We start from the raw sequence: 22,907 nt of genomic DNA on the forward strand, positions 1-22,907 counted from the left end.
CCAGGATCCAGGAGCAAGAAGGTAGTATCTTATTATCCTATCCCGGCAACCTCGGTGACAACCCATATAAGGGATGCCTGTGATCCTTTTGCCGTGCACGCGCGAGTTCGAGCCAGGTAGCAGCAACTCCGACGACAACGAGAGTACTACCAATGACGCTGCGCTTACCGCAACCTTACAAAAAGTTCAGTGTGTCCCTATTAACAACGGCCGGTGCGCTCGAACGATACGATGCCGGTAACGAGCTGGTACGCGAGGAATCGTATATGAATCTTCTTCCCCTTCGACGCGCGTCCAGCTACCGAGCGAAACGAAATCAAACGAACCCGCAGCGAAACCCGGAGGAAACGATGAAATTTTGAAAGGACGACGCGCGACGGTGCGACCTCGCAAAATTCGATTCGAACCGATTCGCGGTCGTACGACGGGCTCGGTCGTCTTCGGGTTGTCGCATAAAAGACGAACCGTCGATTATCCGTGTGTTTCTGGAATGACCTTGAACCTGCTGCCGCCGACTCGGGTCGACGTATGTGCGAGCCGGTGTTTCTACTTTCTTGGGTGTTAATCACAGCCAAGGTCACCCGGGATTCTCTCGTACAGGTGAAAGAAGCTTCGGAGGACAGGGAGAGTGAGACGGTCGAATGGGGGCGGGGAGGAAGACGAGGAGGAGGAGGAGGAGGAGGAGGAGCAGGCGGAGTAGGGGAGAAGAAAAAGAGAGAGACGGAAACGGAAAGGGGGAAAGGAGAAGAAACAGAGAGACCAGAGAGATAGAGGGAAAGAGAGCGAAAGACCGGACAAGGATCGACCAAGAATATACACGGAATGGCTCACAGACGCGTTCTTACGACGAACGACCGATCCGTTACGTCGAACACTCTAAAGACCCACTTTAATCATGATCGCTGGAAAGATCGGCGCGATCGTGATCCATCGATCGCCCGGCCGGGACGTGTTTACGTGCTCGTTGGCGTCGTTACCTTATGCTAATCGATGCCTACACCTGTCGGGCGACGTGCTCCGACGTTTAAACGACTCCCCCGTCTGAATTATTCGCGGCCAAAAGTGGCATCGTCGTCTTCCTTTTTCCGCTCGGCGCCTACCTCGCCCTTCTCTTTTCTCGATCTTTCCTCTTCCTTCGTCTGTTCCTCGGCCGTGCCCACGATCGACGCGAAGCGTCGTCGAAAGCAACGTTACGCTGTCTTGCGTTGTAAACGGTCGACGATACCAAGATATCAAATTCGAGAGTCGACACAAATTTCGCCTCGTCCTCGAAGAAGACGGAAACCGTCTTCGGGACCGGCTCGATTCCGGCTCGAATCGAGAGCGTCGAGTGCTTCGAGAGAACGGGCACGAGACACGGGACACCGGGACACGGTGGCGGTGGTTGCGAGTTATGCGAGCGGACGCGCGCGTTTTAACAACCGTCCGCTTATCGGCTCGTTAGTTTTCGGTAGCGGCGCCGGTATTTAAACGAACCCTTGGATGCCCGGTCGGTGAGGGAGGCAACAGAGAACGGCGCGGTGCCCGTTGCCTCGGTAATGATCCTTTCGTGGGTCATCAACGTTACGCCGGTGGACATGCATGTGCGGAGGCGAGTTCTCCGGCGAACGGCCACGGGAGAGAGGGAGGGCGGGCGGGTGGCGGTGCTGATGCTGGTGCTGTTGGTGGTGGTGGTGGTAGTGGTGGTGGTGGTGATGCTGCTGCTGCTGCTGCTGCTGCTCCTGGCACGGAAGAGGGGTGGAACGGTGGCCGGTGGCCGGTGCATTATATGCAGAACAGGGTGCACCATAGTGCGCTCGAGTCCAGTCAAGTGGCCAAGGGGGCGAGAAGGGAGATGCGAAGAAGCGAAGCAACGAACAAGCGAAGAAGCGAAGAAGCGAAGAAACGAAGAAGCGAAAAAGAAGATGGGAGCTACAGATAGGAAAGGGACGAAGGGAGAGACGGTGCGGCATTGCGATCCGAGAGAAAAAGAGAGTCGGAACGACGCGAGAAGACGGAAAGATAGAGATAGGGAGATGAAGATGGGGAGAGCGGAGACGGGAGGAGAGAAAGACGGAGGCATAGCCACTGGGCAGTCTCCTCGCGCGAGGATTTATATCACGGTGCCTCTACTCACACACGGATACACCTGACTTATGCAAAACGAGAACCCCACGTCCCCTTGCACCCAAATAAATGTCACTGGGAAACAAAAACCGTTCCTCCTCCTGTCTTTTCTGGCTGTAGGCCCGGCGCGAGTTCGCTCATCGTACCAACGATGCCTCCGAGTCGCGTACGACCCCACGATTCCTCCACGGCCCGTGCGTTTCTGCTCGGACGAGAAAGGGCCAACCGTATTTTAGTGGCGTCATCGGTACAAAAGCACGCGCGCGGAAGATGCGAGCCGAGCAATCTGCACCCAACATCCCAGAACTCGCCGGATTTACTCGCGCGGGGACCAAGCACCTGCTGTCTCTTCCCGACAGCAACGGTGCTCGACTCCTCCCTCTTCCACTCGATTCCTTCTTCCACGATCGGGTCTCTCGCGACTCTTTTCTCCAAACGATCCACCTTTCTTTCAACTCTTACTATTCTCTCGTTCTTCGCGATGGTTGGTCCTACCACTTTTCCTTCTGATTCCGGCTCCGGTTCGATGTTACGCTATCTACAAAAATTTCCCGCACAAAAGAGGACCGTTCCGAGCCCTTTGCCGAGGAAATTCAAAGGTGATGGCGACGGCGTCGTCTAATTGAAAAGCAAAACCACGCTTAGGTAGACGCATCGTATCGGATAAAGGCGGACCGGACCGATCGAGGCTGAGAACGAGACACACACACACACACATAGAGAGAGAGAGAGAGAGAGAGAGAGAGAGAGAGAGAGACCGATGGGAACGTTCCACTAGGTTCTAATGTACCGTTGGCGCCATCTTCCCGAAAGCTTGCCAAGCGATGCCTCCGTAGCTTACTCGCTTGATGTCCGTCCCTCTTCTACGGTGGGTAACTCCCACGTCAGCTTGCCTTCCGTTGCTCTTATTTCCTGGCGACTTTACCCGATTCTGACGGGCGATCGAACAACCGCGTAAATATTGAGCATTTCTACGAAGCGACTGCCAAATCCACTCGCATCTTCTCCCTTATCGACTGACTCGGTGGTGAACCACCCTCTTCGAGAAACGTGTCAGGAATCGGTCGACCAACGCGGTTTCGGCGACGCGCCGATAGCGAAACGTTTGGACGAACAGGTCGGTTTCAGCCTGAATCGAAAAATTAATGAGATCGAGCAGCGACGGGATGGACTCTGGTTACACGGGGAGGATCGTACGCAAGAATTACTCTAATAGGAACGACGCGAGACGATGCGACGAGACGCGGAGCATCGCGAGGGCTCATGCGGCGTTTCGCCGGTGCCGGAGCCGGTGCATCCTCTGATGAAGATAACGCCAACCTCCTTTGAATTACGAGCCGGACCCGGCAATAATAAATTCCAGCAAACATTCATTTTCGTACACGCAACTTTATGTCGTCCTTAGCCGGACTAAGCGCTCTCCACCAATGTCATTTAGCATCCCGGTGATGGTCCTAATAGCCGGGTCCTCCCGGTTCAATGGACGGTCTTTTACGATTTACAGTATACCACCGAGCGCCGGGCCGTCCCGCTGGTACAACTTGTCGATGATACTTTGTTTGCGTTGGATATCCGTTTGCGTTCCTCCGTTGCTTGGAAAAGGTCATCCGAACCTTGTCGAGAATATCTTAACGACGACGGGACGCGATGCGACGCGACGCGACGCGACACAACGAAGCGACCTGGTCAAGTGTTTACGGCGTCTACCTTGAACGTTTCGCAAAGGGATTATTCAATTCGTGGGATTATTCGGAATGGGCCTCGTCGCGTGGTCGCTCGTAAGCCGCTAGTAGCCGATGCGACGCTTAGATACGCCTAGGACGACCGGGGGCGCGCGATCATCGTGACGCGACAATTGAAATTCGATGGACAATGAAGGCGAGACCGGCTACCGATCGTCGTCCAGGCAGCGGTAAGAACTCTAGGAACACCGGGAACACCACGATGTCCACGATACGGAGGTCGCGGGAGTTAGCCGAGGTCACGAAATCCTCGCTCGTAAGATCTTTATCGAATCCTGCTGGCGGCGGCGGTCGTGCATCCGCGGCAAAAAGCAACAGAGAAATGTTTTCGCACTAATTGGAGGGCACTTATCGAGCAGGCCAGCTCGAGCAGGCCACGGGGAATCGTTTCCATGGAATCGTGGATCTAGCAAGAGCGGTTTAGAGAACGGATACTCGAACGGATCCATGAAAAGCGCAACGACGCCTTCCAGATAATACCGATAACGCGAGCGCAGGGTTGGCGAGGGAGAGAGCCGGTCCCGATTTTAATTGAGCCCCCGAGAATTAAAAGAGAGATCTCGAGGATGCCGAAGGAGGAGAAGAGCGCCAGAGGCAGAGGCAGAGGCTGCGGCGCGGCGACGAGGAAAGGGGATGGCAGAGGAGGAAAGGAGTATAGCAAAGGGGCCAGAAAGCGTCGGGAACACCCGTGGCTACGGCCAATCGCCTCCGCGGATGGAGGCCTGGCACGATGGACGGGCCAGAATTATGGGCTCCTCGCACGAGAATCGCGCGCAACCGCTCGCGAGACGCTTCAACTTTTGCGCGAAGTCGATTTACACTCTCCGTCGGATACTTTCGCAAAGATTGATCGATTAATGTCCTCTGGACGTTCGATTCTGCCCTTCCTCGTTGCGGCTGCACGAAACACGATCCGATCCAGAGGTTCTCCTCCGATCTCGTTTATTCGTTTCATTCTCTTTCGAGCGTACCAAACGGAAGACGGACCAAGCGAAAGAGCGAGGAAGAGAGAGAGAGGGAGAGAGAGAGAGAGATTAGAAGAGAATCACGGTGGTGCCGAAAATTAAAATGTCCTTGCACGCGGCACGGGGCCTACGTTTTAAAGGCGTATTACATCGTCGTCGGGAAGAAAATGCAAAGTCACCGAGTAAAGTAATAAAAGAGGTCGACTCCGGGCAATCCCGTCGAAACAAACGTTTTAATCCAGAAAACACGAGGGACTCTCGAATGGAAGCAGTCTCGCGCGCGTGAATATACCGGGGTAGGTGCGCGTGGGTGTTGGCGACGACGTATAATTTAAGGCTGCGAACGCAACGATTCAATTTCACAAGACCACGAAGTACGGCGCGGCGTATAAGCAAAACCAAGGTCCAGCGAGGAGGAAATAATCTCTTGATTTGTACCGCGAATAAAATCACTCGATTCATTTTCGTCCGTGCCGGCCTTATCTTCGTGCACGCTGGGAAAATGGTCGGAAGTCTGACGTTGCGCCGCGTTTCGTATTCGCAATATTGTCGAAAATATTCGAATTCGAATTTGCTTACGGCTTACCGCTTACCGTTTACCGCCTACCGTCTCCAGCTGGTTCGACGCGTCGAGCTCGCTGTCGGACATGTTATAACGCGCGATCGTGCGCGCTCTTGGCGCAATTCGTCGATAGTCGTCCCGATAGTCGCCGATGACCGTCGTCGACTAGCAAAACTCGCAGACTCGCAGATTGTATCGTTTTGGCCGGATAACGGATTAATCGTTATCGCGGGATCGAGCAAAAACGGCGAGCAATTAACGAGTCGGGGAGCAGTCGTCGCTGACAATAAATAATAAAAATGATTCGGGTAGGCAAAGCATCGTATAGGATGCGCGGACGACAGATGAAAATAATTCGATTGGCAGCGGATTCGATTTAACGTGAGAACCGGACCAGTTGCAACCAAGGTGAGGCCGAGGTATCCGGGGCCGAAGGATCATGTCATACATTCACGTACGCGTGTGTATACAGACGGACGCGTAGCAGGAGGATATAGGTGTATACATACGTATACACGACGAGGCGCTCCACCTCGTCGGGGCTCATATAATTGCTGGCATCCATAACGCTGATGTATTTATGGCATTAACTCGCCTCTTTCTCGTACGCTGCCGCCCCCGACCCACCCCGCCGTGGCCATGCCCGTACCCGTCATGCAACCACAAGTAGAAATAATTGGTTGAAAACAGCGCGCTCTCAGGCGGCAATATATCCAGCTTACTCCCCGCTGTCGCATCGCTTAGATCACTTCCCCGCCACCAAAACTCGCTGCCTGCCCGCCTCCTTCGTTCTCCACCTTCTTCGACCGATTCTCTCTTCTTCCCCCCTTCCCAGATTCTTCCACGGCCTCTTCGACGCCTTTCCTCCCCTCCGCCGCTCGCGTTTCTTCTTCATCATCATCGTCATCTCTTTCTCCGTATCTTCGTTTATTCGTTTCTTCGTTGCTTCGTTACTTCCCCCAGCCAGTCTTCTTTTTCTTTCCTCCGCTTCCTCCTCCGTTCCTCGTGTTTCTCCCGTCCCTGCTCCCTTTGCTCCTATCCCGCGTCACCTCACCCCTCTCATTTGAATAGCTCTTATTTATGAAAATTGAATTGAATGCTTCTCATTTATGAAGGTAATTGGTACCTGTCACGAGTCCTGCCGTAGGATATCCTACTTTATACGTGGATAAGCGGCGATAATTATTCTTGCAATTGAATTTATTTCTATAAGTCCGTTGGTCGCGGTCACTGGCGTTCCTGCATGCCGATCGTGTTCAACCCCCGTTGCGCCGCGATACGTCGCGTGCGAAAGGGGCGCGAACACGGCTAACCGAGGGTGGTGCCCTTTTTCACAGCGAAACCGTCTTTCGTTTCGTCTCGTTTCGTCTCGTTCCGTTTCGTCCGGCTTCCTCTCGTTTCGGCGTTGCTTCGGCGTTCGTGCGGACAACGCTTCCGTTCGCCAGAAATAGGATCCCAAAGTGTTTGGTTTCCGTGCGCGAAATCAACTCGAAGCCCAAGCCATAGCCATAGCTGCAGCCATGGCCGAAGCCCCCAGCCCCGGCCGAACCCAAAGGAGTAAACGAGAACAACAGAACTAATAGTAAGCTCTGATAAATTATTACCGAGTAACCAGTACTTACCGCTGCCCGAATAATCAATGGCGCGTAATCAATTTCTAATACTAATACCACCCCGATAATTTATCGTTATCCTCGGTGGAGTCGAGGTTGCATATTATCGGTAGCGTAAATATTTCTTACGTATATTTGCGCGATACCTACCATTCCGCAAGTTTCTTTCGTCGCGTCGTCCTCCGTTCGACAAACTGCACGTTCCAGTTTTTCTAATTTTCGAAGCGTAATCGGCCCGGCAGGGGCGAAGAAATCGGAAAAGATGACAAACGGATCCTCTCGAGTCGAGCCGCGTATAGTATATAGACCATGTGGCTCGCGAGTTTCTTTATCGACGTTGTCGTTGTTTATGGAATCTGTCCACGGAACGCGAAATCGTTCGAAAATCCTCGGTGGCTGTTGGTTTGATCGTACGAAGCCGAGAACAAGACGAGAAGGCGAAGAAGCGTGGAAGTAGCAAGTACCGCGAACGATCAAAGGAATCCGCGGCGGGACGCGTGTTCTTCCATAATTTTAATACCGATCCCATCGACCCTGATTACCGGCAGTGATCTTCGTTTCTTGTCGACCGAGTACCAAACCAAAAGAACGAAGGAGCAAAGTATCGGTGGCTGATCCGCCACGCCGGTAGCCCCGACCAATCGCTGTCACCTAACACGAAAATTATCGTTCCCTGATTGCCGCGTAATGCGTCCCGACGTTTTCGCCAACATCCAGGCGTTCAACTTTATCGTCTTCCCCCTCCCCCCCCCTCCCCACCGCACCCCTTTTATTAAAACGGTCGGTAGCGCGAACTCGTACGATTATTCCATCTTTGACCGTAAAACAGCCATCGACCGTAATCGGCGTCGCGTTGTCTAGAAACTCCCTCCTTTCGCTTACTTTCCCTTTCTCTTTCCCACGATCTCTCTATGCTCGTCCTCCCGTGTACACAGTGTACCGATTCGGACTCGCCAGTAAGCACGGCAGTGGCGTCGACGTACGCATCCCTCCGACGAACCTTACCGAGAATCTCGCGTGATTCCACGCCAAGGGATGGGAAGAAGAGAGACATTACGCGTAGACGAAAGATCGAAAAATCGACGAACGGAGGATTTTTGGTTGTTCGCCGGCGAGCTTAAAGCGTTCGTGGCAACGAAACGAGCGGAGATCGAGGGGAACGAGGAGAACGAGAAGCGGACGCGGTCGTCGCGATAGGGCGTCAAAGAGGGTCCTGGCGTCATCGGGACTCCTTCGTCATTAAGCACACCGGTCGGCCGATGTCTAATTAAGCGGGACGTTAAGTGGGGGCGTTCGATAAAGCCAGGCCGTCCGATAAATTCGATTCGCCGGACAGCCGGTTAATACCCGGTGTATACGGGGGATACCGAGGGCCAAGATAAACCGCGCGTTTTTCAGGAAGGTCTCGTTTCGCGGACAGAGGCGGAGGATGACGGACCGAGGTAAACGGAGTTCTTCTCCCGAAGGGTAGGAGGGCGGGGAGGATCGTCCTCCGCTGCTCCTCTCCCTCCTTCGGGTCCAACAGCTTCTCCTCCTCCCCCTCTGGTTCGGCTCGTCTCCCCCGGAGACGTTGGTTCGTATAGGAGAGCGGAGGAGCGGAGATATGCAAACGTCTTGCCGCGAGACGGTTGAACATAACTCAGGCACACGTATGCGAGCGAACCGCGCACACATCCTCGCACTACTGAGGACACTATAAACCTCGATACCGGGCGAATAAAATCCCGGATTTACAGTCCTGATACCGAGCGAGACGGTCCTGTCCTGTCCCGGTGCTGTCCTGTTTGTCGCTGTCGCACGGTGTGGGTTGGCTCATCAGTGATGGCCACGTCCCGCAGTATCTTTTCCCTCGGCATCGAGTAGACCGGCCAATCTCGGACTCGTACACGCGCGTGCATTCGATTTACGCACACATCGCGACCGGGCCGAGAGTCGCACGTACGGAAATCGACGTACGTTCGAAACGATCTTCGATCGTGCTGGTAACCCGTACACTCGTATTTGGATGCGCGCGGCTCGCATACGCGTGTACGCGTGTACGCGAGGCCCCTCCACGCTGTCGCTGTTGCTGTTGCTGTTGCAGGGCACACGGCACACAACACACCGCGGTCACCGCACACGGGCACGGTGCATGGTCATCGGCGTGTGCGTATACCGTCTTGTATGCGTGGCTTTCGCGATACTTAGAGAAACCGCTCCCTCTTATCACCCCTCCCGCGCGCTCCGGCAAAACCTTGTTCGATACCATTTGAGGACCTCCAATAACCTATCCGAGCCATTCCGATAGGAGCTGTCAGCCCGCACCCACACGCTGACCGCGCTCTGCGAGGAGCCGCGCACCGCAGACCGGATAAGCCCGAGCGCAGGTGTGCCGCACAAAATCGTCTGATCGACGTGCCGAGTGCGCTGATCTCGATGACCTTCGCCAAGGGTTTCGATTCGACGACGCCGCGGTACACGAGGCACGCCCCGGATACCATCTCGACGAGCTGCTCCGGTACCAACGTACCACGGTTACCCTCCTATCCCTCCTATCCCTCTTGTCCCTCCTATCCTTCCTATCCCTCTGTTCCCCCGTGTACCTCTATCCCCCCAACCCCCTAGCCCCTAGCCCCCTAGCCCCCTGTCCTGCTGTCCCGTGTACCCATTCGTTGCGCTCACTCGCATTCCCATTCCGCTATTAGCATCCCGAGAGCCTCCTCTTTTTTTTTCTGATCTTCTCGCTCGGTCAAACTTTTCCGCGTCGATCCACGATGACCACATCGCCTCGTACCGGTAATCCGGTAAGCTTGAAATCGTTCGAGTCGATCTTTTTCTTCGTCACTGATCGCCGATCTCCGTTGAGTCGTGTGGGCGCGCGCGCGCCCGCGGGGTGCAACGCGTTATAATTCGGTCGAACTTTCTCGATCGCACACGCGAGTTCCCAAGGGTGTGCTGGTCGCCATCGATCCTGGGGCGCGAAACTATTCGTCGCGTCGCATCGGCCCTCCCGCGATATACCTCCGCTGATTTTCGACACTCCCTTGATTTGTCTGTGTCTTGGGAGTTGCGTGAATCCCTTCCGTTGAACCGGGTGATGAATCGAGCATCGTTCGTCGTCCACGACGCTGACTGTATCCACCACCCTCGCTCGACATTAGCCACGAGGGTACTCCATCAACCGCGCCAAACCGTGCGCTGCCGTGTCCGTGAAAGTTCTCCGCGTCCGTCGACTCGTTTGCCTCCCCCGGGACGCCGAGGTGGTCATTTCCACGCCTTTTCGCACCTCCGACTTTCGGGAAAATGGTCGATACTTGTGCAAGTTCGATCAACCTGTTCGCCGACCGCATCTCGGCCCTCGAATACTGAAATTTGCGTTACGTAAAGAGTTAAGAGCGCTGGAAAACGCGTTTCGATTTTAACAGCGGTCGATCGTTCCCGGATGGGGCAGCCGAGAACGAGAATGAGAACGAGAACGACGACCGGTGACGGGAAACGGGAAACGGGAGACGGTGCGGTGGCTGGGTTCTCGCCACCTCTCTCTGTCTCTGCGTAAACACGAAGCATCGCGGTACACGCACGGGACGGGCATTAGGCGAAGGAGACCCTCGCGTAGATTCTCAGAATGCATATAATTAAGCACGCTGCATCTCAAGAATGCTGTATACGCGCGTGCGTTCGGCTTTGTGTAGTGACTGGTTCGAGAGGCAACGCGTTCGTGTGTACCTTATATAGATACGCATAAATATATGCCTAGCCATCGTTGCTCCCTCCACCCCTGCGAACCTCTCAGCCCTTGAGCACCTCATCCCCGCCGACCCGCCTCTCAACCCCGTTCCACTCTTCCCCCCTTTTCTTGCCCCACGCTCAACGGTGATCTATGTATCAGCCTGTGCTCGCCGAACCGGGCAACGTGTGTCCGTCCCCCTCGTGTGCTTACTTTATTATCGGGGCTCAAATGAGAATTTATGCAGACATAAACGCTCGTGTCAGCAGCATGCCGCGTAGGTGGGGAGGCACCGTTGAACAGGCATCTGTCACCCTCTATGCTTTACCTGGTCCGCCTTCGAGACGGTACCACGGCCTTTTTTCGAGGGCCGTGCGAAATTTAAGGAACACGAGACCTCGAGACGAACCGAAGCCGAACCGGAATCTCTGTCTTTCTGCCCGGAACTAGTCTCGTCGATCGCGTCTTTCCCCGAATCGACCAAACGATCGCCACGAGTCATTTTTTCCGCGCGAATAAGCGACGCTAGCCGACACCGATCTGGTTAAGGGGCAGCCTCGCGTAGAGGTATTCTCCGGATATAGCGAAGCGTGGGCTACGCGATCCCCCCGTTTAGGCTCGTAAATAAACGAAACCTACGAGAATACGTCGCGGTCGACTTTTATATAAACAAATGAAACTCGTACCGGAAAAATACGCGTACTCTCTCGCGCGATGAATCATCGTAAAAGTGTCCGCCCTAACTCCTTATCCTTTTCGGAGCGTTTTAATAAACGCAGAACACCGTCGAGTCGCGAGTACCGTGGAGTTGCAGGTCCTGTTGCGCGAACGGAGGACCAGCGAATAAATCGAATACGCGGAATATTTGCGGAACGCATTGTCCTCAAACGATTAATCTCGTATCGGATTTATTCAAACGTTTCCGACGGGCAGAAAATAAGAAGTCCGTAATTGTTCGACGCGGCGCGCGGAACACGAAACGTACGAACAGCGGTTTTCATCGCGTCGATCATCGTTCATTAGGACGACGCGTTGTGCGCGAACGTTGAATGTCGAATGTCGAATGTCGAACCCGTCGACAAAGTACCGGCGTGCGGTTTATCTTTCGCATTATGCGAAACATAACGCAGTTATTGCTCGTGATTAATTAAAAGAACGAACGTAAATTTATTCGGGGGGGGGGGAGGGAGGAGGAGCGGGAGGGGAGGGGAGTACGCTTCGCGCGCGCGTCGATATTGAAATATCGGCGCGGCGTGATATATTTCGAAGCGTGTTTTCCTTTTTTCCGATTATCCGTTCAATATCAGCGCTGACGTAAAATGTATCATCACTGTACGGAACGGAAGGAACGGTACCGCCATCACGCATCCGAAAATTAATCGGCGTGGGCGCAGCCGATAACGAATGGTGTTCCCGCCAAACGGCCAGTATATTTTACTTTGTACTCCAGTGTCTGTTATTTTCCGCGCATTCTAGCTGTCCGGCTACACGATTTACTCCCGGTCTCGATCAGAAATTCTCGGCCGCAGTGGATGGACAAATATCCACTGGAATCCATTAAAAAATTGCCGTGTCCCGGAGAATTGTCTTTTAATTGAAATTGATCTGTTTGACCACAGGATATTATATCCTTCAGTCTGCCGGGCAGGCGGAGATATTGGACCGTTACAGTTGTTACAGGGCACTGTTTGTTCCACCGGCTGGCATACTTTCTCGCTGCCGAGGTGCCAAGTACGCGATACGTTCGCGATATCTGTGCCGGCGCGCCGCGTGACGTGACGCTACGGATAGTCATAGTAGTCACAGGCATATAGGCTCCGCGACGGCCGCAACTTGCGCTTACGAATCACCGATGCGTCATTGGAATGTCATGCGAACGGTGCGTCGCGCGTCGATCGCATCGATGAATCGTCGATCGTTCACGGGTTCGACCTGTTTCATAACCTTACATTTCGGATTGGTAAATACATACTACGCGCTGCGGAAAGCGTGAAGGTGTTGCGCGTGGGCGGATCGCGATCGGACGAAGGAATCGCAAAATTCGGGAACGGAGATTGGCGAATCGTGCCGGATGATGGGATCGAGTATTCGTGACGGCTAAAAATCGATAAATACCCTCCTAGAGACATCCGGCTAATCGAGGTTGCGTCGCGAAGCGAACAGAGTGATACAGGCGAGTCGGTGTGTGGAGTGTAGGTGCATCGTGCACCCGAGCACGTATACGTATAGCGGGCGAATAGCGGCGCTGCACGGCGCTGCGCGACGACTTTTCTCGACGCGTCAAGTGTCGGTGTGGCCGGCAGGTGGCGGCAGCGTCGAAGACTGCGCGTCGTTTTCCGCCATCTTTAGTTGACGGACCCGAGCGAAGAGACAAGCCAAGAGAGCTCCGTGGCGAGAAGAGATAAGGTGAAGAAGCGGTCGGTTCACGGGGGCAAAAGGGAATTTGGTGGATCGAGTGTCGCGGTACCGAACCAGCCGTGTCCTCGTTCGAGCACGATTCACGAAATCGCCTTCGGCCGATCCTCGCGACACGGTAAGCACAGTAGAATACCAAGTTCGTTCGCCATTACATCGTACATACGTCGACCGATAGGGGGGAAAAAAACTTGTCATTTCCGTGACGGTAGTGTTTACGCTGGGTGTGTCAAAGTGTTTCTCCTCCGACTTCTTTCTCTCTTCTGTCTTCTCGTCACATATTCTCTCTCTCTTTCTCTCTCTCTCTCTCTCTCTCTCACACTCTCTAGCTCGTCACTCTTTCTCCCTCTCTGTCTGTCTATCTGTCTGTCTGTCTGTGTCTCTCTTTCTCTCCCCCGTTCTCTGTTCTCTGTTCCGGCAGTGTACACGTATATCGCGGTTAATGTATCCCTCGGCCGTTCTTCCGTTGTTCCGTTCTCGCTTCCCTGTCGCCCTCCGCGCACCGCGCACCGCTCTTCGCTGGTCGTCGATCCTCGGAAAATGGTGATGCATTGGATTCTCGGATCTCAGAGGCTTTGTTGTGTGCCGCACGCCCACGCGCGTCCCTCTACCTTCCGTCTCGAGAGAGAAAGAATCGCTCGCGCTTCCTCTCCGCACCTCTGGCTGTTCTCGGCCACCGCGATTTCCTAGCAGATTTATTGCGAATCGAATCGAATCTGATCGAACTGTGGCATGTCTCGCCGCGTCGTTCTTGAGTAACACCTTACGGCTCGTCGCGCGACAAAGGCGGAAGCTGCGGAGGACGCTCGCACGGAACAATTTTTCGAGTCTGGCCACATTCCGTGCGGGCTCGTCCTCCTTCCATTATTCGCGACACGGTGCACTGACCCTGTGCGCGTCTTCGCGTCTTCGTTGATTCTACCCCGCAACGTGACGAATAGCCTTCGGTTACGCCTCGGGACATGTAACACGAAATTTTTATCGCTTCCCGATACGCACGGACTTTGACTCGTGAACGTCGTTGAAAATTTACAACCGTCGATTGTACGTCGCACGTATACGTTACAACGTTTCTCTGCCTCCAGGTGTGGATAGACTCTCCCGTAGGAGCCATGAGTTACCAAATGTCTATGAATCAGTCCAGACCGAGTAAGTACGCTTTCCAAATGCCGGATAGAAATTTCAGACTGCTCCGAGTTACAGTACGCTCTTGTTCTCGCAGTGTCTCATGGGAACTACCAGGGACCCGGAGACCTGCCCATGGGCTCCACCAAAGAACAGACCCTGATGTGGCAGCAAAACTCCTACATGGTGGACTCTGGAATTCATTCAGGCACCGTTACCCAAACACCTTCCTTGTCGGGCAAGGAGGATGACGAGATGGAGGGAGATCCTCTGATGTTCGATCTGGATCAGGGATTCGCTCAGGGTTTTACCCAAGATCAGGTAGACGAAATGAACCAGCAGCTGAGCCACACAAGGTCCCAGCGGGTACGGGCAGCAATGTTCCCTGAAACATTGGAGGAAGGCATAGAGATTCCCTCCACTCAATTCGATCCTGCTCAACCCACGGCCGTGCAGAGACTGGCAGAGCCTAGTCAAATGCTGAAACACGCGGTTGTCAATTTAATCAATTACCAAGACGACGCGGATTTGGCGACTCGCGCGATACCGGAATTGATCAAGCTGTTGAACGACGAGGACCAGGTTGTCGTGTCCAAGGCGGCGATAATGGTGCACCAACTCTCGAAAAAAGAGGCCTCTCGTCATGCGATCATGAACAGTTCTCAAATGGTCGACGCGTTGGTGCACGCGATCTCGAAGAGCAACGACCTCGAGTCGACTAAAGCGGCGGTCGGCACTTTGCACAACTTGTCGCATCATAGGCAAGGTTTGCTGGCTATATTCAAGAGCGGAGGTATACCCGCCCTCGTCAAATTGCTCAGCTCCCAGATGGAGTCCGTGCTTTTCTATGCCATCACGACTCTTCACAATCTCTTGTTGCACCAGGACGGCTCCAAGATGGCCGTACGCATCGCCGGGGGTTTGCAAAAGATGGTCGCGTTGCTTCAGCGCAACAACGTCAAATTCTTGGCCATAGTGACCGATTGCCTGCAAATCTTGGCGTACGGTAACCAAGAGAGCAAGCTGATCATACTGGCTTCGCAAGGACCGATCGAGCTGGTACGCATCATGCGTTCCTACGACTATGAGAAGCTCTTGTGGACGACGTCGCGGGTGCTGAAGGTGTTGTCGGTTTGCCCGAGCAACAAGCCCGCGATCGTCGACGCGGGCGGCATGCAAGCGCTCTCGATGCATCTCGGGAATCCGAGTCAGAGGCTCGTCCAGAATTGTCTGTGGACGCTGCGAAACTTGTCCGACGCCGGCACTAAGGTAGACGGATTGGAAGTATTGTTGCAGAGCCTGGTGCAGATGCTGAGCTCGACCGACGTGAACGTGGTCACCTGCGCGGCCGGTATCTTGTCGAATCTTACCTGCAACAATCAACGCAACAAAGTAACGGTGTGCCAAGTCGGAGGCGTCGACGCACTGGTCCGCACCATCATTTACGCGGATAGTCGAGAGGAGATCAGCGAACCGGCGGTATGCGCGCTCCGTCATTTGACATCGCGACACGGAGAGGCGGAAACAGCGCAGAACTCTATCCGTCTGAATTATGGAATTCAAGTAACGGTGAAACTGTTGCAACCACCGTCCCGCTGGCCGCTCGTCAAAGCGGTTATTGGATTGATCCGCAATTTGGCGCTGTGCCCGGCAAACCATGGACCGCTTCGCGATCAGGGTGCGATTCGCGATCTCGTCAGACTTCTGATGGATGCTTTCCCCGAGACACAACGGGTAGGCTAACGGCAAATCTCTCTTACGATATCCTCGATACATTCCCGATACGCGCAATCACGAAATTTCTCGTTCAGCAGCAACGATCGTCCGTGGCGAGCACCGGAAGCCAGCAGACTTCGGCAGCGTTCGCGGACGGCGGTGTACGCATGGAGGAAATCGTCGAGGGGACAGTGGGAGCGCTTCATATTCTCGCGAGAGAGTCGCATAACAGGGTGATCATTCGATCGCACAACGTGATTCCGATTTTCGTGCAGGTTGGTTCGAAAGAAATTTTCCCTCCCTTTCACGGTTTCTTCGGTTCCAATAATCAGTAATCATTCTGTACCATAACGCAGCTGCTGTTCAACGAGATCGAGAACATTCAACGCGTGGCAGCTGGAGTGCTTTGCGAGCTCGCCGCCGACAAAGAAGGTGCCGAAATGATAGAACAAGAAGGTGCTACCTCTCCTCTGACGGAGCTGCTACACTCTAGAAACGAGGGTGTCGCCACGTACGCGGCTGCCGTTCTATTTCGCATGAGCGACGACAAACCGCAGGAATACAAAAAACGGCTCTCGATGGAACTGACCAACTCGTTGTTCCGCGAGGACACAAATCTATGGAACAACGGCGACTTCGCGATGCCCCCGGACCTACAGGTACCGTAACAATACTTACTAGTATCGATGCATGCCTCGCTTACGCCGTGGCTAAATTTATTTTTTTACCGACACTTTGTAACACGGACCATTTATTTTGTTCGTTTCCTTTATATTTTCTGATCTGGCGGCATGTGCTGCGATAAGAATATGCACTATTTAATATTTCCTTGTACCGTGTGCCGTGTGTAGCTTTCGAATAGATTTCAGGCGATCGGATTATCGAGGAGAATTTTCCGCATACGAGTTTCTTCTGTACACGATCGGTTACACAGTGTTAAGTAAATTGAGCCACGAAAACGGAATAGCGATAGCGAATACTCTCCTGACCTAGTACCTAGTCACACAGCAGGTACATACTTGCACACGTAATCTTCCCCGCCATGTAAGTTTAGAAGTGTACGACTAGATAGTTTGCAGAAGTAAATGTCGTTATCCATTATTCCAGTTTGCACAACTTAAACATTGTCGAAAGATAAACGAATCCAACGGGAAACGCAAACGTGGCTTATTTGGTTTTTTTTTTCCTTTTTCTTTCTCTCTCTTTTATTTATTTTTTTTTTTTAATCAATGTCGTATCGGTTCGACGAAGCAGAATAATTTGAATTGCGTGAGTCGTACGGTACGTTCGCGATTAACTCGTTCGACGCGTCGACACTCGGCTTATTTCGGAATAGTTGTATGTTAAATGCATTCCTATCGAACGCGTTGTTTCTGAACGTAGATCGAGTGCCAGGGTCGTGCCTAATGGAGCAATGGAACCTGTAATAAATGTACAGCGATGACTTTATCATTATCATCCTCAGTTTGCAACGTTGCGTTATGCATGAGAATGCGTTTCGTTCCATTCGTGTTTTCAATCCCTTTTTCAAAGCTGAGTATAACGAAAACGACATTACCGCGATTTTTTTTTAAATCTCTCGCTCATGTACCTACCTCTCTCCGTTTCTCTTTTTCTCTCTCTCTCTCTCTCTCTCTCTCTCTCTCTCTCTCTCCTCGTCTATTCCATCTTTCGAACGCAAACAACAAAACGCGTTACACATCGACACACGTTCTATTCTCCGTATTCGTATCCGCATCCGTAACCGTAACCGTAACCGTAACCGTATCCGTATCCGTGCCCCCATATCCATCGTATTCATATTATACATATGCATATATCGTATCGCCGCCGCCTTTACTAATTTTCTTCGCGATTTGCCGACACGATACTGCGACGACGAGTAGTATCTTTACTCGCCCCTTTACTCTCGACGCGGTGTTAAAGACACGCCTACACGAGAAGATACGTTTTGTGTTGATCTGAGCCTACCTAATCTTCAGGACATGCTTGGCCCTGATCAAGGCTATGATGGTATGTATGGACAAGGACCTCCTAGCGTACACAGCAGCCACGGAGGTCGAGGGTATCAGCCGCACGGTAAGTCATTGGCGTCATCCTTTCTCTATCCGATTATCGCTTTCGAACGATCGAAAACCTCAGTGGAACGTAGCTGAACTTACAAATTTCTCTGCTCGTGATTCACAATCGTAACGTCACCGTAATCTTTCCGGCAATTTCGTAGCGTCTCGCCTTACGCGAGTTAGCGGGAACGAGAGTATTAACGCATTAACGCGTCTAGTTCGAATTGTTGGGAATCGTAAGGGAACGGATCTCGAATCGTATTGGCCTCGTGCATTGGGACCGGGAACAGATTTGCAATGGGGTGTTGTGTAGTGCGGGTTCTCGTGTGCTCGTGCCTTTCCTGTTCTCTATGATTACATACTTCTATATGTAGGATATGTCGCGGATTTCAAACAGTTTTTTCTCGAATGACACGTCTCTATAAAATACTGTATCTTACTATTACTCGACGATAAGAAGAAAAGCAGCGCATTTAATTCAATGTTGTTTTAACAGCAGCTTAACCCACGGACTTATATTAAAATACAGGCTATCAACAGTATCTCGCAGTAACATAGGTGACACTCAGCTCTTACTTACTGTTCTATGCTTCTTTTATTATATTAATCGCTACATGTCTTCACACGCATTTCATTGTTTCTACGTTTAATATTTCTATTATGGTCGCCACACGTATGTATCTATCGCTGAGTTTTTTGTAAATTGTATCCTACTTGTAATGCACGTTTTGCGAATGCACAATTTTTCTTTCTCGTTGATACACCACACGCACATACACACAGATTCATAGGGTTTTCCGTAATTTTCTACTCGCAAAAACAGTTTCATGCATGCGGTATTTTCGTTATCCCTTTCCCTAATTGAATCTACTTTACGGTGGAAAGAAGAATAGAAACGTATTCGTAAGTAATTAGATAAGGTGTTCGCTTTCGCGAACGTGTCGAGAGAACGCGCTCAGTCATACGAATCCGTTGGTCCGCAACACGCTTTTCGATCGCTAAAAACAATGTAAAAATCATTCTGTACGATTTCAACCGTTTCAATGATTCGTTTCGTGTATCGATGACTTCTCGTCGTTTCTCTCGTTACCTCGAGAAGTTGGTTTGCTTTCGCGCGTGTCCTTATGCTTTTCATTTTTGATCCCGTTGTTCCGAAGTTATCGTTTGTCGTCGTTTACCGTATATCGTATATCGTATATCTTGTGAAGAAAGAACAACGTAATGTTTCGTTTTTCCTCTCTCTCGGCAAGAAAACGATCTTTTGCGAATACTTAGCGACGTTGTGCTCTACTTATCACTGGTTGAGGAAACTTTTTAGACAAATCTTTAGCGGCGTAGTTCTTGTCGATTCGTGTGATCGGATCGAAGAGGAACTGTTTGGTGTTGATCATGAAATTTTCTACCGAAACAGGTTATGGCCAGATACCAGTAGATTCCATGCAAGGGTTGGAAATAGGTGGAGGGTCGACGTATGGCGCGATGGACACTATGGACGTTGCGCACGAGGGTGACCTGAGTTTCGATCATTTAGAAGAGCTTCCTGCACCGCCGCAAGACAACAACCAGGTCGCAGCCTGGTACGACACCGATCTCTGAAACTGTGCCAGCGAAATACACACTCATGCATACACCTAAACAAATTTCAACATACATACACGCCCATTCATACAAACGCAAACACACACACACACATATGCGAGAATCCTCCTCGGGGAGGCGGACTAGTGAGGCTCTTAAGTAATTTTAATACAGACTAAATAGTATAACTAAATAGTATCGTCGTTTTACTCTCACCCTGTATATCGATCAAGATCGAAAGAATTTTGACAAACTACCACACCACCACCACCGCCACCACCACTACCACAACCACCACTACCATCATCACCACTACCACCACCACAAGAACCACCCACAACCAACCATTACCAGCATCACCGTGGAACGACGAATTCCAACGCGCGAACGATCATCGCAGAAACAGTAAATGGAACATGTCGAACTCGAATATATACGAGTTACACGCGTAGAGTACCGGAAATCTGTAGCTTGTTTTTACACGAAGGAAACAGGGTACGAAATCGTGTTGCGACACGATGCATCGATTCTTAGAGACACGTGCAACCGGTGTCGCTATATACAACTATCTGCATATACATATATACCGCGTATGTGTATGCATATACATATATAACTTACCAGTGTCGTACCTTAGATATTTATAATAAAAGGTAAAAGAAAAAGATACTGGAGAGCCTGATGAAACCGAGGACATTGTTGACGATGATGGGACGAGACATCGAAACGGTCACGTTGACATACGGTTCGATGAGAGCCCCGCGAATTACGAGTAAATCCTGTCGATTTTATACCTCCAACTTTTCTTTTTACGAAAATCTACGAAATTATTGTTAAAACGCGTCGGGAAAATGGTACGCCACCTTTGATACCGTAGCTCTAAGAACAAAGGCTGAGGAAACGTCAGCGTATCGGCATCAACAGTATTTGTTTGTTCGACGAAGAGCATCGAATAATCGGGAATGAGTTTCCGGCGACGCGCAGCTCGGAGCGCATCTTTCTACAGTGACAATATATCAGTTTCGCGTACGCAGACACCGAGTCGAGTTCATTCTGTTTATTTTAGGGACCACGTATCTGCTCATTTCGCGCGTGGAACAAGCGCATCGTTCGATTATCGTTTGAATTCGTCGGTTTTTTACGCGATGGTTTCTACTCGCGGCAGTTTACGATTACCAAACGACGAACGATCGATATCGCATTACGCATTTTATACGTAGCCGTTTGCATTTCACGATTCTCTTCCAGCGTCGTGCATCCGTATTTATAATGGAAATCCTCGAGGAGATCTTCGTTGGGCGAGCATACATATATCCCTGACAGATTATTTTTCGAGCGGGCACAACCCGACCACGAAGCCACGGAACAGCGTGCCGCGTCGCGAAAGAAGGCTCGTACTTTGCCGGGGAAGGTGCACGATCTCGGTACACGCGTCGGTGAACCGGCCAAATTTCGATCGCGGGCTTGCTTCTCCTTTTCTCCTTTCCGTCGGAATTCCTTTTGTCTCTATAGAGTCTAGAGGACGGACCTGTCGTAGATACGTAATTCCGCTGCGAAAAGCTAATCGAGTACTTGCATGATTTTCGCGGTTTCGAAGTATGCATTTAGTAGCTCTGCCCCTCGTCGACGCACGCTCACGCTCGTACCAACGGAAACGGACACGATCAACGTACTCGCCGGGGGTCAATCTCGACGATCATCGATCGTTACGATCGCGGGATGCTTTTGTTGGAATTTTCGTCGTCGATCGCTCCCGAGATCTTTCCGATCACGGGGTCGATATCGCCTATCGTTACGAGTTTCGCTCGCGTGTCCGTGCGACGCTGTGTAGGATCAGGACCCCCAGATCAAAAGTATGTAGGAGATCGGGAAGAACGGGAGGGTTCCGTGGGTGAGCGCGTTAGTTGATCGGCTACCACCAGTGAGGGGCCGTGGGTTCGATTCCCGCGGCGGCGGTGCCCTCATTTTTCCCGAGATCCTACAATACGTAATGCGAAAGTTCATTGATATTCGTTTTATATTTATTCGTGATTGTAATTCACTGATACTCGAGAATGATACTATTCGTTTCGGGGTTAAGCGGTATAAATAGGTAAACGCTTTCTGCAATTCAATAGATTCGCAAGTTCCGAAGGAGACCTATGATATAATGGATTATTTGATCAGGACCCCCAGATCAAAAGTATGTAGGAGATCGGGAAGAACGGGAGGGTTCCGTGGGTGAGCGCGCGTTAGTCGATCGGCTACCACCAGTGAGGCCGTGGGTTCGATTCCCGCGGCGGCGGTGCCCCCTCATTTTTCCCGAGATCCTACAGTATTTTACAGGGTAGTTATACTTAATTTTTATTATTATCATTAAAAACGTAGCTACGCAATCGTGGCGCGGAGTACTTCGCATCGTTCGATGCCCTGTGTCCGCCTTCGATCGCTGTCGATGTATTTAGACCTATAAGAGAGAAAGAGAGAGAGAGAGAAAGATAGAGCGTGCGCGCGAGAAAGAGAGAGAGAGAGCGAGAGAGAGAGAGAAAGAGAGACAGACACGTAATTCGTAAACACCATGTATATGTATCGTTTAATTGTCCAAACGAATAAACTGAGCGATTAAGTACTCGAAGTGCGTTAAGCGTTGCTTACTTTACTGTTTTCACCTGCGCTATCGCGTATCACGAATCTTGTATCGCGTGCTACTGCTCGGTCTACGAGCCGCTTTCGAACTCGCTTCTTTACCGGGATCGAGAACCTCTCTACAATTTCGACTCGGCTCAACGTACTCTGTACCAAGCTTCGAGCTGATTTCTCGTGGAATCGCGTTCGCTTACCGATTCGTCGATCCGGTCATCGAAACTAACACCCTATTCGGAAGATAACCGTAACGATACCAAACGCGATCGGTGAAATCTTCGATCGCGAGCAAATCCAATCGTTCGTAAGCGAAAATAACGAATTGATCTGAGGGAAGTGTCGATCGACGGCTACCCTCTTCTCGTTCGCGTATAAATTCATCGAGTCGGTGTAGGGTAAGGGACTCAATTACTGTGTCTATATTAATTATATTTATTTTTAAAGCATAATGAATATTAAAAAGGAGATACATATGACATATATATTAACTGATTTTAATGAAGATAATTTAATATCTCTTTTTTAATATGCTTTATGATTTAAAAATAAGTATTGGGGGTACCCATAAGTAATCAATTATTTGCAAAGAATTTGTTTTGCCTTTAATTCTGTACCGATCGTTGAAAAGGAAACACGTATACTTTTACAGTTTTCGGTAAAGCAGCCTGTATTCAAAATATTCTAAAAACTATAA

At 51.4% G+C, this 22,907-nt stretch overlaps 1 protein-coding gene across 5 annotated transcripts; it reads left to right on the forward strand.

Annotated features, from left to right (window-relative positions):
• The first annotated feature begins 12,678 nt into the window (after positions 1-12,678).
• Positions 12,679-22,199, forward strand: Arm (armadillo). 5 transcript variants are annotated; one of them, XR_013082439.1, is made up of 8 exons: positions 12,679-13,227; positions 14,195-14,258; positions 14,332-15,968; positions 16,046-16,225; positions 16,307-16,609; positions 17,933-18,029; positions 18,510-18,571; positions 19,425-19,564. XR_013082439.1 is itself a non-coding variant. In XM_076789478.1 (7 exons), the coding sequence occupies exons 2-7, from the start codon at positions 14,222-14,224 to the stop codon at positions 19,607-19,609; spliced, it is 2,439 nt and encodes an 812-aa protein (XP_076645593.1). In that variant the 5' UTR covers positions 12,679-13,227; positions 14,195-14,221; the 3' UTR covers positions 19,610-22,199. The 5 variants fall into 5 exon arrangements, 3 of the variants coding, with proteins under 3 accessions (XP_076645593.1, XP_076645615.1, XP_076645601.1); XR_013082440.1 differs by having other exon boundaries at positions 18,513-18,571; XM_076789478.1 differs by lacking the exon at positions 18,510-18,571 and having other exon boundaries at positions 19,425-22,199.
• Positions 22,200-22,907: the final 708 nt, after the last annotated feature.

The sequence above is a fragment of the Halictus rubicundus genome, chromosome 1, assembly GCF_050948215.1.
Source record: "Halictus rubicundus isolate RS-2024b chromosome 1, iyHalRubi1_principal, whole genome shotgun sequence".
Lineage (NCBI taxonomy): Eukaryota > Metazoa > Arthropoda > Insecta > Hymenoptera > Halictidae > Halictus > Halictus rubicundus.